A 14,021-nucleotide genomic window follows, 5' to 3' on the forward strand; every position below is an offset into this window, starting at 1 on the left:
AACAAAAACTCTTTGGACATATTCTCAATAATTTTTAGTAGTACAAAGATACTGAGAAAAAAATTTGAGATCACTAATAAATACTGAGAAGTATCATTCCTAGAGTACTTAAAGTTAGTGATCATAGTCCTTCAATCCCCCCCAAAAAATCTTCTCCAAACTAAACATCTAATGTTCTATTATGGCATGGTGTCCAATCCCTTCAACATCTGTCCAATCCCTTCAACATCCTGGTCATCTTCTCTCAACGTCCTTTCTGCATAGAGGTTCCCCCGAGTAAAAGTTCTAGAAAGGCATATCTGTCTAGTACCAGATTTGTCTAGTCCTTCAACCCACCCTCCCCATAGCTGTTCAAACTCAAATGATCAAATGCAAATTTCTTCTGCCCTTTCCATCTGACTCCTACTTGTCTTTCTAGCTATTTTTATAATTTTTCCCTTCAGTCATCTTATGTGCTAACCAAACTAGCCCTTTTATTGTCCCTCACACATGGTAGCTCATTTCCTACACCTATCAAGCATAAATTATTTATAATACCTGACTCTTTCCTCTTGCCTCCTCCTCTAAGAAATTCTTAGTTCCCTTCAAAGCTCTACTAAAGTATGTCCTTCTGCATCTTCTGATCTCCCAGCTGCTAATGTCTTCTCCCAAAAAGTTCTTTGTATTTATCATATATAAATTTTTTAAATGCACATGTTGTTTCTCTCTTGTAGAATGTAATCTCCTTGAGGGCAGGAACTATTTTATTTTTGTTGTCATGTTTCCCATATCTGGCACACACTTCATACGAACTTAATAAATGCTTAAGGATCAATTCAATTACCAAGCAAGAAAGACTTGGTGGTTAGGCCCAGTGATAGACTATGTGGCTAATTTTTAAGGACCAAATTAGAGACATGAGGCTCATTACCAGGACATTAGCCATAGCAATTAATGAAGACCTACTCAGGTATTCCATGATGTCATTGGTTCTCTTCAAAAATGAAGGCTGGGGGCAGATAAGTGGCACAATGGAGTCAGGAGGACCTGAGTTCAAATCTGGATTCAGACACTTAATACCTACTAGCTTTGTGATCCTGGACAAGTCACTTAACCCCAATTGCCTTCCAAAAAAAGGAGGCTAAACAACAACAACATGGAGGAAAGCTGTGATCTGCTTTATAGCCCAATGATAAAGTCATGGGTCCTTGACACACTGAATAGTATAACATTACTGACAAATTCACTTATAAGGAGGACGGAGCAGAAGGAAGGTCTATAGAGGTCTGTACCCTGGGCCAGTGCATAAGGATCCCAGGTTCAGGGGAGAACATCCAACCCTAAAAACACAAAGTTCCAGCCATCCCGAGCATAGGAAGCTCTTCATCCTTGGGATGCTGCTCTTTCTCCAGGCATTGAAGCTCAAAGCCTGAACCTGAGAGAATTGACCAGTAGCGAATACTACTTCACGAAGATTCCAGGTGGACCAGAGTATATCCAAGTGCCCTTTGAGGAAATAAGAAAACTTCAAGGAAGAGGTGAGCTCTGGGAGATAAAACTGGCCCAGTCTCTCTGAGGAACAGAGTCTGAGAGACTCTATACTTTCCTCTAGCTCAGGCCTGTTTCTGTTATAAAATTTCTTCAGGAAGAGAGCTCAAAAAAATTCCTTCTACCTTCAGATGCTTTCAGGCAGAGGATCAGAGCTACCACACAGTCCCAAGGGTAGCTTAAGCCAGGCTAAAATGTAATTGGGAAATATATAACAATAAGAATACAATATAACCTGGATAATATCGATACAAATGTAGAAAATATTAGTATACATAGTAATGTTAATTTTTAGTATAATATAGTGTCCCCATCCAGTTGTGTTTGATACCACTGCTTTAAGGGATCAACAGTACTCCTCAGTGGGAAGAGAGGGGAGGAGCCCTCAAGGATGTGAGATGAGGTTCAGAGGGGAGCCAAGGCCCAGACCTTAAGGAGCCCCACTTTGAGAACAAAAATGGAGTCCCCCAGTCTGAGGGGAACTTCTGCTCTCAAACAACCTTCTGACATGAAGGAAGACGTGGCCCCTTGCCTCCTGGGAACATCTCACCTGAGTTGGGAGACTAGACAGTTACAAAGAAAAATATGCACTGACCTAATGAAGTGGGTCAGAGAATGAATGGGGCTGTGGGGCTAGTGGGTTAGTGATCGGAAGGGGCTATACCTAAACAGATAACATTTCCCATCTGCCTAGGTCTCTCCAAAGTCACTGTGATCAACACCTGCTTTGCCTACAGTGCCCTCCAGCACTCCTTAGGTTGGGAAGGGCAGGAAGGTGGCAAGGTTCTCAGCCAAGAGGCTTCTATACCTGAGGAAAGGCAAAAGTGAGTGGGGACTTGTTCTCCTTGGGTCCCTCTGGGTGGCAACTTCTAGAGACCAAAGAATGCTAATCATTATGGATGCCTTTTTTTCCCAGAGAAGGATTGATTGATGGAATGGAGGGAAGATATAATGATGGGGAAGGAAAACAGAATCACAGAATATAGATTTAGTTCAAATGTCACCACCTACAAGAGGCCTCTACTAACTGCCCCAGCTTCTAGTGCCCTCCCCTATTAAAATTACTATATTGATTTTGAATATATTTGCATATGCTTCTGTGGGCCACATCTCCCTCAATAGAATGTAAACTCTTGAGGACAGTCTCTATTTCATTCTTGTCTTTGTATCTCCACAGCCTAGCACAGTGCTTAGAACATACTAAGTATTTAATAAATATTTGCTTGGGTAGCTGATAGGTTTATATAGGAAGACATTTACAAAATGGAATATTGGGGCTGAAAGGAATCTTAGTATCTACAATGTTAGAACACAGACCATAAAAGATTAGAACTAGAAGGGACCTTAGAACAGAATGTTAGAGCTTGAAGGGACTTTAGAATATAGAATACAATAGTTTAAAAGATCTTTAGAAATGACCTTCATTTTATTAAGCAGGAAAGTGACCTCAGGGTCACATATGTCAGAGTTGAAAGAGGTAATGGGACTTATAGACACGCAGATAATAAATGTCAGAGCTAGGACTAGAAACTAGATGTCCAAGACAGGAAACGATTAGAGCTGGTCACATAGCAAATTTGACCCTCTTCCTTCTCAGGAAAGACTCTTTCCATTTCAACATATTACCCATTTTGTTTCCAGGTACCTAAGCATGCAGGTAGGATCAGCCATCATCTCATCCATAGTTCTGATCAGCCTTCAGGAGGTGAGCACAGCAGTGCATTTCCATCTCCTACACCAGACCCAGGTAAGGTAGGGTGGATGGCATCCACAGTGACAGATCTACTAGAGACCTTAACCATAATCCTCAGCCTCAAAAAGAGATGCCTTCCTCTTCCTCCCCTGCTCATCCCACTAGCAAAAATTTTGAGGCTCAGAGAGGAACTTGGACAGAAACAGAGAAATGTTTCATTTATCTGCTTTCAAATAAATAGCAGCAAGCAGAACTACTGACTAAAAATTATGGGATAGAAAGCCAGTCTTGGTTTCCAGAAGCCCCAGGTCCTTCCTCTAGCACATGCCCTCCACCATCTACATTGATCATCTTGTGAATCTTCCCTCACTGATGCAGAGCTTAAGGTCTTGGCTAATTACCTGGAGGCCTTTGCAGTTTAAGTGAGTTGTTATACCCAGAAGAAATCAAAGAAAAAGGAAAATAATTCACAGAAGCAAAAATACTTATAACAGCTCTTTTTGTGATGGCAAAGAATTGGAAGCTAAAGGGAGGCCCATCAGTTGGGGGATGGCTGAATAAGTTATGGTATTTGAATGTAATGGAATACTATTGTACTTAAGTAATGATGAAAGGGACAGGTTCAGAAAAACCTAGAAAGATTTGTATGAACTGATGCAAAGTGAAATGAGCAGAATCCAAAAAATCTATACAATAATAGCAATATTTTGAAGGAACTCAACTTTGAAAGACTTATTAATTGAATAACACAATAATCAACCACAATTCCAAAGAACTAACAATGGACTATGCTATCTACCTCCAGATAAAGAAGTGATGAATTCAGGGTACAGATCAAAGCAAAAAAAAAAAAAAAAAAGGGTTTACCTTTTTAGCAGAGCAGAGGGGAACATGGCTAGTGTGAGAATTTGTTTTACATGACTATACATATTTGGATTGCGTTTTGTTTTTCTTGTCTTCCAAATGGGTTGGGGAAACAATTTGGAATTTAAAATAAAATTAAGTCATATGCCATATTCTAATACTAGTTGTGTGACTTTGGGAAAGTCAATCTTAGATTCCTGAGGTTCCTAAAATAAGGATCTTTATTTGTACACTACCACTCTCACTGGCTTATTGTGGTAAAAGTGTTGTAAATCTTTGAGCGACTTTTGGAAAGGCAGTATGGTATGATATTTAAGAGCCTAGAATCAGAAGAATTTAGTTCAAGTTAAAAACTCTGATGCTATATCACATCCTATTCTTAAAACTAAAGGGGATTTCAGAGATTCTCTAGTAAAACTTCCTTATTTCATAAATGAGGAAACTGAGATCCAGAGAGCTCAAATAAATAACTTGTCTAATATCAGATAGATAATAAATAGGGAGCTAGGACTTGAATCCAGCTCCATCCAACATTCACTCCAACACTGTATCATTAGCAGTCTCGTACAAGTCACTTAAGAACTCTGTGTTTCCTCATTTGTAAAATGAAGGTAATAATAGTAATATTACTTACCTCACAAGATTATTTTGAGGAAAGCCCTCTATAAAAGCTCAAAGAGTTAAAGAAATAGCAGTTGTCATTTTTAGTCAGAATCTTATTTGAAATTCAAATTGTTCTCTCTTTTTAAACACTAAGAGCTACATAATGTTTTGGCATTTAAAACCCTAATTCCTCTTGAGCTATTGCCCTTCTGGGTCCTTGACCCTTTTTTCTATTCCTGGTCATCCATTGCTCATAATTCTGCTCCTTTGTAAAGAACTGTAACTAGTATTTTCAGTGATTCTTTCTTTCTTCTAAGGATACCATGCAGACTTCTCTGTCTGCAGCTTAAAGTCACTTCACCCTTAACCTATCTTTCCAGGCTCATTAGACATTAATACCCTTCCCTCACTCTACACTTTGGACTTTCTTGTTGAAAGTGTCCATCTCCCATCCCCATGCCTTGAACAGGCTATCCCCCCTTGCCAGAATGCATTCTTTCCCCTTCTTTGCCCTTTCAGAAGCCTTAATTCTTTCAAAACTCAGCCCTAGTAGCACCTTCTACATCCAGTCTTTCCCCCAAGCTTCTAGTGCCTCACCCCTAGAACTTTCATATTTTTATGAATTTCATATCTTTACATACAGTTACATATCTAAATGCTGTATACTCCTATATACTGCAGATTATTTGAGGACAGTCTAATTATCCCTGGCAGCCAGCACAGTGCTTAGTGCCTAACAAACGTTTAGTGCTGTATTGGGAGGGAAGTGAACTCTCTCTAGCCTTCCATTCTTACATTTTCTTCTCCTGCAGGACTTTTCAGATAAACTCATGGAACCTATCTGTGCCTTCTGGAACTTCAGCACCAGGTGAAGCAGTCCTTGATTCAGGAGAAGGCAGCCAGCTTGCTATAATTTGCTCCAGGCTAGGATTTCCTGGGAAAGATTGGAAGGGGGCAGTGAAAGACTATGGAATCCCTCATTTGGGGGAAGGAGGGAAAGGTGGACAGAAGAAGAGCAATCCCATTAGATCTGGAGTCCTGTATCCTGGTACTGCTTCTTAACACATGTGTGATCTTTTTTTTTCCTTTTCCTGAGGCTGGGGTTAAGTGACTTGCCCAGGGTCACACAGCTAGGAAGTGTTAAGTGTCTGAGACTAGATTTGAACTTGGGTCCTCCTGAATTCAAAGCTGGTGCTCTATCCACTGCGCCACCTAGCTGCCCCAACACCTGTGTGATCTTGGGCACAGTGACCTAATCTTACAAAATCTCAGTTTCCTCATAAAGAAATTAGGATAGGTCAGAGGTTCTTAACTTTTTTGCGTGTTATAAATGCTCATGAATTCCTTCTCAGAATAATAATTTAAAATACATAAAATAAAAATACATAGGATAACATCAATTACCAAAATATAAAAAATTCCAAATTCACAGGCTTCAGATGAAGAACCCTGAATTAAATTATGTTAAAAGAATTATCTAAGGGTTCATGGATAGTAAGTGGTAGCAACAGCATTAGAACTCAGCTCTTTTGCCTCCAAATCCAACATTCTATCTACTATACCAGGGCAATCTGGGGAAGTCATTGAAATATTCTAAGCTTCAGTTTTCTTATCTGTAAAATGGTCATAAAAATATAAGTACTAGCTAGGTTATTGTGAAGAAAGTACTCTGTAAACCTTAAAGTGCTGAAGAAATGGGAGCTGATATTTTTAATCAGAATTTATTTGAACTGTCTTCATGCTGCTCACGTATTAGAATGTGAACTCTTTGAGAGCAAAGGATATCTTTTCTATTTTCAACCCAGAACTTTACACAGAGTGAGTGTTCAGATGCTTTTTCATTCATCCATTCATCCATTCATTTATTATCAATTTATTCATCCATCAATTTATTCATTCATCCATTTATTCATTTATCTATTTATCCATCCATCTATCCATTCATTCAATTTATCCATTTATTCATTTATCCATCCTATATTCATCCTTCTATCCATCCATCCATCCATTCATTCATGATGTCTACTGTCCTTAAAACTCTAAATTCATTTATTTTGTTCAAAGTGAGACTCGCTCTGACAGGGAAACATTCTAGATGATCCAAGATTGCCCTTGAGGGTGAGAGGAGAATAAGGAGATTCTAAGCACACTAAGATCCTTTCTTTTATAGTCTTCTTATTTTCTCCTCTGTTTAGCCAGACTTGGGAGAGTTGTCTTCCCACGGTGCTTAGTGTAGTAGGAAAAACAAAAGCACTAACTCCTCCACTATGTGACTTCTCCACTAACTCTGTGACTTGAAAGGAGTTATATCAACTCAGGTAATCTTGTCTTTCCATTTGCAAGATAGAGGTAGTGGTTTCTGCCCTCCTGCCTCACAGGGTATTTGAGGTTCATGAGGAAGCGAGGTACAGGGAATGTTTTCCAGTCCCAGTTCTTACATGTCCTAGCTTTATAACAGTGGGTAAGTCCCCTAAGCTTTCTTAATTTTGGTCATGGATGACCTCTGAAGGTCCCTTCCTAGATTCAGTGATTCTATTCCCAAACGAAAGTGATACAGCTAAAAATCATGTTATTAGCAATGCCACAGTGACCCCTTCTGGCCAATGAAGGAAAGAGATACTACTGAAGGAGTTTGAACATGATTTACTTTCCAAAATCAGATATAAGTCTAACAAATTATCTAAACAAGAATTCCCTATACAGCCCTTAAAAAATAAATAAGCCATCTGGCTTGTACCTAAAAATTTCAGCTACTACCTCCTAAAAGTGAAACAGCCCCTACTTATTATAATATTTATTGCTAAATCAAGTCAAGAATTGGTTCATTATAATAGCCACCAACCTATTATTTGTTCTGCCCTCTGGAGTCAATCAAAATGAGTTTAGTTGCTTTTCCATAGGTTAACCCTTCACATACCTAAAGAGAGCTAGAATGTCCTTCTAAGATTAGACATTATTGGTTTCTTAAACTAGAGTCCAGGAGATAGCATAGTTCCCAGCAGAGCAGAGTGGGTATGTGCCTGAACATAACTGAAGTCCTGATTTGTCATATTTGCCAATGTCCTTGGACATCACAGGAGCTGGCTCCTTCACACCCCTGGCCCGCCAGTTCCACTGGCTGTGCCAGAAACGAGCATGATATTCCCAAAGTGGTCTGACCAGGACAGTGAGGAAGGGGACTGTCACCATCCAAGTGTTAAACATGAAGTTCCTACTAATGAAGCCTAAGGTCCTGTTAGCTTTCTTGGCTGCCATGTCATTCCAAAGACACCCAGTTTTGGGGGAAGCCCGATATAGAACATGGATTTTATCACTTCTCGGTTCCTTCTTGTTAGAGTTGAGTGATTATTCTCACCTCCCATCTCTGAACTTCATGGGCAGATCCAGATCAACAAGGAGCTAACAGTCCTGCAAACTCTCTTACGAGCCTTGGAGCCCTAAAGTCCCCAACAGTTTGTGAAAACTGGGCGATATTTCTGACCCCCTCCACCCCTTTAAAAACCTAAGCCTTCCTCTACTTCTTACATACCTGTTGGGTTTTCATATGTTTTCCTGGCTTTATGGGTTTTCTTTTTGTTTCTTCTCTTAAAGAATTCCCATTGATTTCCAAGGGAAAATGTGAGGGGACATGATTCCTTCCTGTTGCTTGGGGGGAATGTGTAATAATTGAAGGGGTCTTTTGAATGGGGAGTAGAAGGTAGAGAGGGTCCCGAAGTAATGAGTGGAGGGATTGTTGCCTGCCTATCATGCCTTCAGATAAGAGACACACATGGAGAGAGAGAGACAGAGACAGAGTCTATGCCTATATACTACATACTATGCATATGAATATAAATGTACACACATGTATGTATATAGATACTTAAAGGCACAGCCAGATATATACATTTACACACATACAGTGGAGAGAAGGGATTACTGTTCAATACTAATAATAATGGAAATCCTTGAACTGCTGCTGCTGCTGCTGCTAATGATAAATATGATGATGAATTAATATTATGGCTACCTAGAGATCCTCAGAACAATCCTGATAAGGAAGGTAGACCAGGCTTTTATTTGTTTGTTTGTTTGTTTGTTTGTTTGTTTGTTTGTTTGTTTTTGCTTAGACAATTGGAGTTAAGTGACTTGTTTGCTCAGGATCACACAGATAGGAAGTGTTGAGTATCTGAGACCACATTTGAACTCAGGTTGTCCTGACTTCAGGGCTGGTGCTCTATCCACTGTGCCACCTAATTGCCCCCAGGCTTTTTTTAAATATAGTTTTATGGATGAAAAAACTGAGGTTCACATAAGTTGAGATTAACCTTAGTGATAAAATGTCTTACCCTGTTCCCCTACCCATAATAGAGGATACAGTTAAGTTACTAGAGTTGGTGCCCAATCTTTCCCCCTAAATCAAAAGTTCTTAACCCATAATCTATGAACTTGTTCTTCTAATATTTGAACAAATATTTTGATATTTGGAAAAACATGATTTACATGTAATGGGCAGCTAGGTGGCCCAGTGGAAAGAGTGCTGGGCATGGAGTCAATTATCCTGAGTCTGAATCCAGCTTGAGACATTTACTAGCTGGGTGATCCTGGGTAAGTCACTTAACTCTGCCTGAATTCCTCATCTGTAAAATGAATTGGACTCCGAGAGAGTCTGACACAATTGAAAAACAATAATTTATATGTAATTTGTTTCCTTTGCAATCTTAGGAATTATTTTATGCTTTTAAAAAACATTATTCTGAGAAGGAAGAAAAGAAAGAAGGAAACAAACCTTTACTGGGTTCCTCCTATGTGCCAGGCAGTGTTAAACTTTTTTAAAAATATTATCTCATTTAATCCTTTCAACAATCCTGGGTGGTAGGTATTATTATTATCCTCATTTTACAGATGAGGAAAGTCAGATAGAAGTCACAAAGCTAGTAAGTGTCTGAAGTGAAATTTGAACTGACTTTAGCTTCAGCATTCCATCTACTGCACCTCCCAGCTACCATTAGGTGGGTCCATAGGCTTCCAGAGACTTCCCCAAAGGTTTCCATCATTCAAAAAACCGTAAAAAAAAACCCAAAACATCTAAATGATTCAGGGTCTCTGATAGGAGAAGGCTCTGTCAATGAGTTAAGTGCAAAGTCCTTGAAACTTATAAAAGCAACAGTAACAATAATAATTAACCATGGATAAAATTTTGCACCTATTTGGAGTTTTTCTTGGTTAATATTTTGGGCTCTTAGGGAATGGAGTTAGAAGGGAACTTCTACTTTCTAGGTAAGCAAACTGAAACCCAGAGAGATTAAAGGAATTTTTATTGTTCACTCATTTTTTTAGTTGTTTCCAACTCTGTGTGAGATTTTCTTGGCAAAGATATTGGAGTGGTTTGCCATTTCCTTCTCCAGCTCATTTTACAGATGAGGAAACTGAGGCAAACAGAGTTAGGTGACTTACTAACGTCACACAGCTAGTAAGTATCTGAGAATAGTTTGAACTCAGGTTTTCTGACCAGACCTGGTATCACCTACCTGCCCCCATTAAGGGAATTGCTCAATATCAATTAGGTAGTAAGTAGAATGGGCAAGATTTGAAACTAGGTCCTCTGACTCCCGATCCAGAATATATCAGTCTGTGCTATACATCCCTTCCTCAAGTTTGACTTGAGGATAATGGGGAGCAGAGTCACAATTCAAACTTCAGGCCCACAGAATTTAAATCTAATGTTATTTCCATGATATCACAACTGTAGTGCCTGCACATGTGCTGGGGTGTTTTTAGAAGTTTTGCTGGAATTTTTTGCTTTTCACATCATGTTTTCTTTTTTAATTAATTTTTTTTCAATCAACATGCATTTCTATTCTCTCCCTCTCTTCTCCTCGCCCCAACCTCACAATAAAGACAAAATGGGAAACAAAAACCTTATTCCTCTACCCCAAACCCTCCATTTAGCAAATTAAAAAAAAAAAAAAAAAAAAAAAAAGGTTGAACAAAACCAAATGGAGGGAGCAATCACATCTGGGAATGCAAGCCCTATTTCATACCCAGCATTGGAAAGGAAAAAAGGCAGGAAGGGAGGGTAAAAGAAAGGAAAAAAGGCAGGGATGGAGTGTGGGAAGAAGGGAAAGAAGGCAGGGATGGAAGGTGAGAGGAAGGTGAGAGGAAGGAAAAAAGGAAGAAAGGGAGAGTGAGAGGAAGAAAAAAAAAGCAGGGATGGACAATGGAAGGAAGAAAAAAAGGCAGGGAGGGAGGCAAGAGTAAAAGAAGGAAAGAAAAGAAACACTTGTTAAGCATCTACTATGTGCCAGATACTATGCTAAACACTAACAAATGTTACCTTATTTGATCCTCACAACAAGCTTTAGGTGCTATTATAATCCCATTTACAAATGAGGAACCTGGCAGGCAGAGGTTAAATGATTTGTCCAGAATCATACAAATAAGTGTCTTACTCAGAATTTGAACTGAGGTTTTTCTGGCTTTAAACCCAGGATTGCACCTCCTCCCCTCCCTCAGGAGAGAAGTGACCTAGAATGTCCAAGTTTATCTTCACAACATCCTTGTAGAATATGTAGAATAGGTTTATCAGCCCTATTCTGTAGATTATTAGAAAGCTGAAAGGACAAATTATGTCTAAGGTTAGATATTAAATTAGTGGCAAGATTAGCATCCAGCCTGGTAGCAGTGCTCCAGGCTACTAATAATAATAGGACAGTGTGAGCTCATTCTAATGAAAGGTCCTCTGTTTTCCTCTCATATCAGCTCTGAGGCTGGGGGCTCCTGGTCCAATGAAGGATGTGTAGTGATTGCTCAGCACCCAGAATCTACCTCCTGTTTCTGCAACCACAGCACCAACTTTGCCATCCTTTTACAGGTGTTTGATGTGCAGGTGGGTCAGAAAAAAAGGAGAAGGGGGTAGGGAAAAGTGTTTGGTGATCGAGTTAAGGGGTTCAATCAGTACTGGAAATAGTGAGGTGCCACAGTGGATAGAGTGTTGGCCTTGGAATCAGGAAGAGTTGAATTTCAAATTCTGTCTCAGACATTTATTAGCTGTGTGACCCTCCTCAGTTTGGGCCTCAGTTTCCCCAACTATAGGGTAAGAGAATAGAATAACAAAGCAATTCCAATAGATTTGTGATAGAACCATCTGCATCCAGAGAGAAGACTATGGAAATTGAATGTGGATCACAGCATAGTATTTTCACCTTTTTGTTGTTATTTATTTATTTCTTTTCTTTCTCATTTTTCCCCTTTTCATCTGATTTTTCTTGCACAACATGATAAATGTGGAAATATATATAGAAGACTTGCACATGTTTAACCTATATTGAATTGCTTATTATCCAGGGAGGGGAGAGAGAAAAGAGGGAGAGAGAGAAAAAAAAAAATTTGGAACATAACGTTTTACAAGGAGAAATGTTGAAAAATTATTTTACATGTGTTCTGAAAAATAAAAGGCTATAATTATTATTTTTAAGAGAAAGAATAGAATTTATCTACCTCTCAGAGTTGTTGTCAAAATCTAATTAAAAATGTGCAAAGCACTTTGTTAATTTTAAAATTATAAGGAAATGCCAACTGCTATTATTAATTTTTGTCTTTAATAATAATCCAATTACAGTCATCAGAATCCTGATTGGGCCAAGGTTGAGGTTGGGGAGAGAGGACAGTGGGGGTAAGGATCTATAGGAGGGGAATGTTAAGGGTTGGAAGAGATATGAAAATGTAGAGCTGGGAAAGACCAAAGCAACTAATGTCAGGGCCATGAGGGAATTTAATCATCAACCAGTCCAAGCTCCCCACTTTAAAGATGAGGAAACTGATGAAAGGAAAAGCAGCTTTCCCCAACTAGTCATTCTGACATGGGTAGAAAAAAAAAAATAACATGCATCTCCATGTGGTTTAGCCTTGTTCATCTCTTCAAACAGAGGAGCTCTGAAGAGGAGTCTGTGCTGAAGACACTCTCTTTCATCGGCTGTGGAGTGTCCTTTTGTGCTCTCATCACCACCTTCATCCTTTTCCTGGCTGTTGGGTAAGGGATCCTCAGACATCTGATGAGCCCTGCATGTGCTCTGCCCCAGACTGCCCTGCACCTCACAAGGGCTCCCTGGGACTCATATGGTCCCCTTCTCAAGCATCTCAAGGGAAGGAGGTGCTCAGGTGCTCCCTCAAATTTGGCCCTACCATCCAGCTCCTTTCTGATCTGAGCACTCACCTTTGTACCAGCTAGAGGCGGGGAGAGCACATGAAACGTTGTTGAGATTTGGGGAAGATCTTCTTCCTTGTCTTTTTTCTCTTGGCACCCCTGTCCCTCTTCTCCACTTTCCCCTCTGCCTCCTCCCTCTCCATCCCTCCTTCCTTCTCCTCATCTCTTCTTTCCTTTGTCATCTCATCTTCTTCTACTCCATTTCTTCCTTTTCTTCATCCTCATCTCCTCCCTCTTCCACTCACCCTTTTTTTTCTCCTTTTTCTCTTACTCATCTTCTTGATCTCCTCATCTCCCTTTCTTCCTCATTGCTTCCTTTTGCCTCTTCATCTCCTCCTCCCTTCTCATATTCCTCCCTTCTCCTCCTTTCCTTCTCCCTCTCCTCTTTCTTGTCTGTCTCCCCCAGGCTCCCACAGTCTGAGAGGACCACCGTTCACAAGAACCTTATCCTTGCTCTAGCAGCTGCCGAAGCCCTTCTCATGTTCGGCGAATGGGCAAAAGCCAAGAAGGTGGGCAGCCCTAACCTGGAGGTGTGCGCGTGAGTCAGAATGGGGAACATGGGTCCTAACTGGACAGAGAAGGCTCTAAGATATCCCTTCCTTTCTCCCCTCCATCTCATTACCTTCTTACGAGAGAAGAAGGAATGGACCAGACAGAGGCCCGGGACAGTTTTACATTTTATATTTGTTCTTCAACCACGAAAAACCAAACTAAAAGCACACAGCCTCCTTTGTGTGTTTTCTCTTACCAGCTAACCAGAGCACAAACAGTAGTTTCATTTCATTACATTTCATCCCCTGCCGTTCCTGTTTCCTTTTGCCTTCAGACTTTCCCACCAGCAGAGCCTTTCCAGTGAGTCCCATCCTCTCATTGTGTGGTGTTTTAGTTTCAGATTCATTTCCTGATCTTCCAGTGAATAGCCTGAATTAATTTGAGTATTGACTGATTTGATCGCCAAGGAACTCTCACCGTAATTTGAAAATATCAGTTCCATGGCACTTTTTTGGCACTATTGCCCAACTCTCACACCCACACATTGCTACTAAATACATAGTAATTGTTATTATTAATTCATACCTCTGATGCTCCAGGCTCTGCTAGTTTCTCCCTGTGATGTCATCATACATGACTCAACTTCTCTGCTGCCAT

General features: G+C 40.0%; 1 protein-coding gene across 1 annotated transcript in view; it reads left to right on the forward strand.

The window, feature by feature from the left end:
• The window catches only part of ADGRD2 (adhesion G protein-coupled receptor D2), a 43,459-nt gene that overhangs the window by 10,237 nt on the left and 19,201 nt on the right, over positions 1–14,021 (forward strand). The window contains exons 8-15 of the mRNA XM_074284829.1: positions 1,392–1,517; positions 2,222–2,351; positions 3,169–3,274; positions 5,500–5,555; positions 7,765–7,853; positions 11,377–11,555; positions 12,595–12,698; positions 13,279–13,381. Coding sequence (XP_074140930.1) covers positions 1,392–1,517; positions 2,222–2,351; positions 3,169–3,274; positions 5,500–5,555; positions 7,765–7,853; positions 11,377–11,555; positions 12,595–12,698; positions 13,279–13,381 — 893 coding nt within the window. The remainder of the gene's footprint in view (positions 1–1,391; positions 1,518–2,221; positions 2,352–3,168; positions 3,275–5,499; positions 5,556–7,764; positions 7,854–11,376; positions 11,556–12,594; positions 12,699–13,278; positions 13,382–14,021) is intronic.

The sequence above is a fragment of the Sminthopsis crassicaudata genome, chromosome 2, assembly GCF_048593235.1.
Source record: "Sminthopsis crassicaudata isolate SCR6 chromosome 2, ASM4859323v1, whole genome shotgun sequence".
Taxonomy (NCBI): Eukaryota; Metazoa; Chordata; class Mammalia; order Dasyuromorphia; family Dasyuridae; genus Sminthopsis; species Sminthopsis crassicaudata.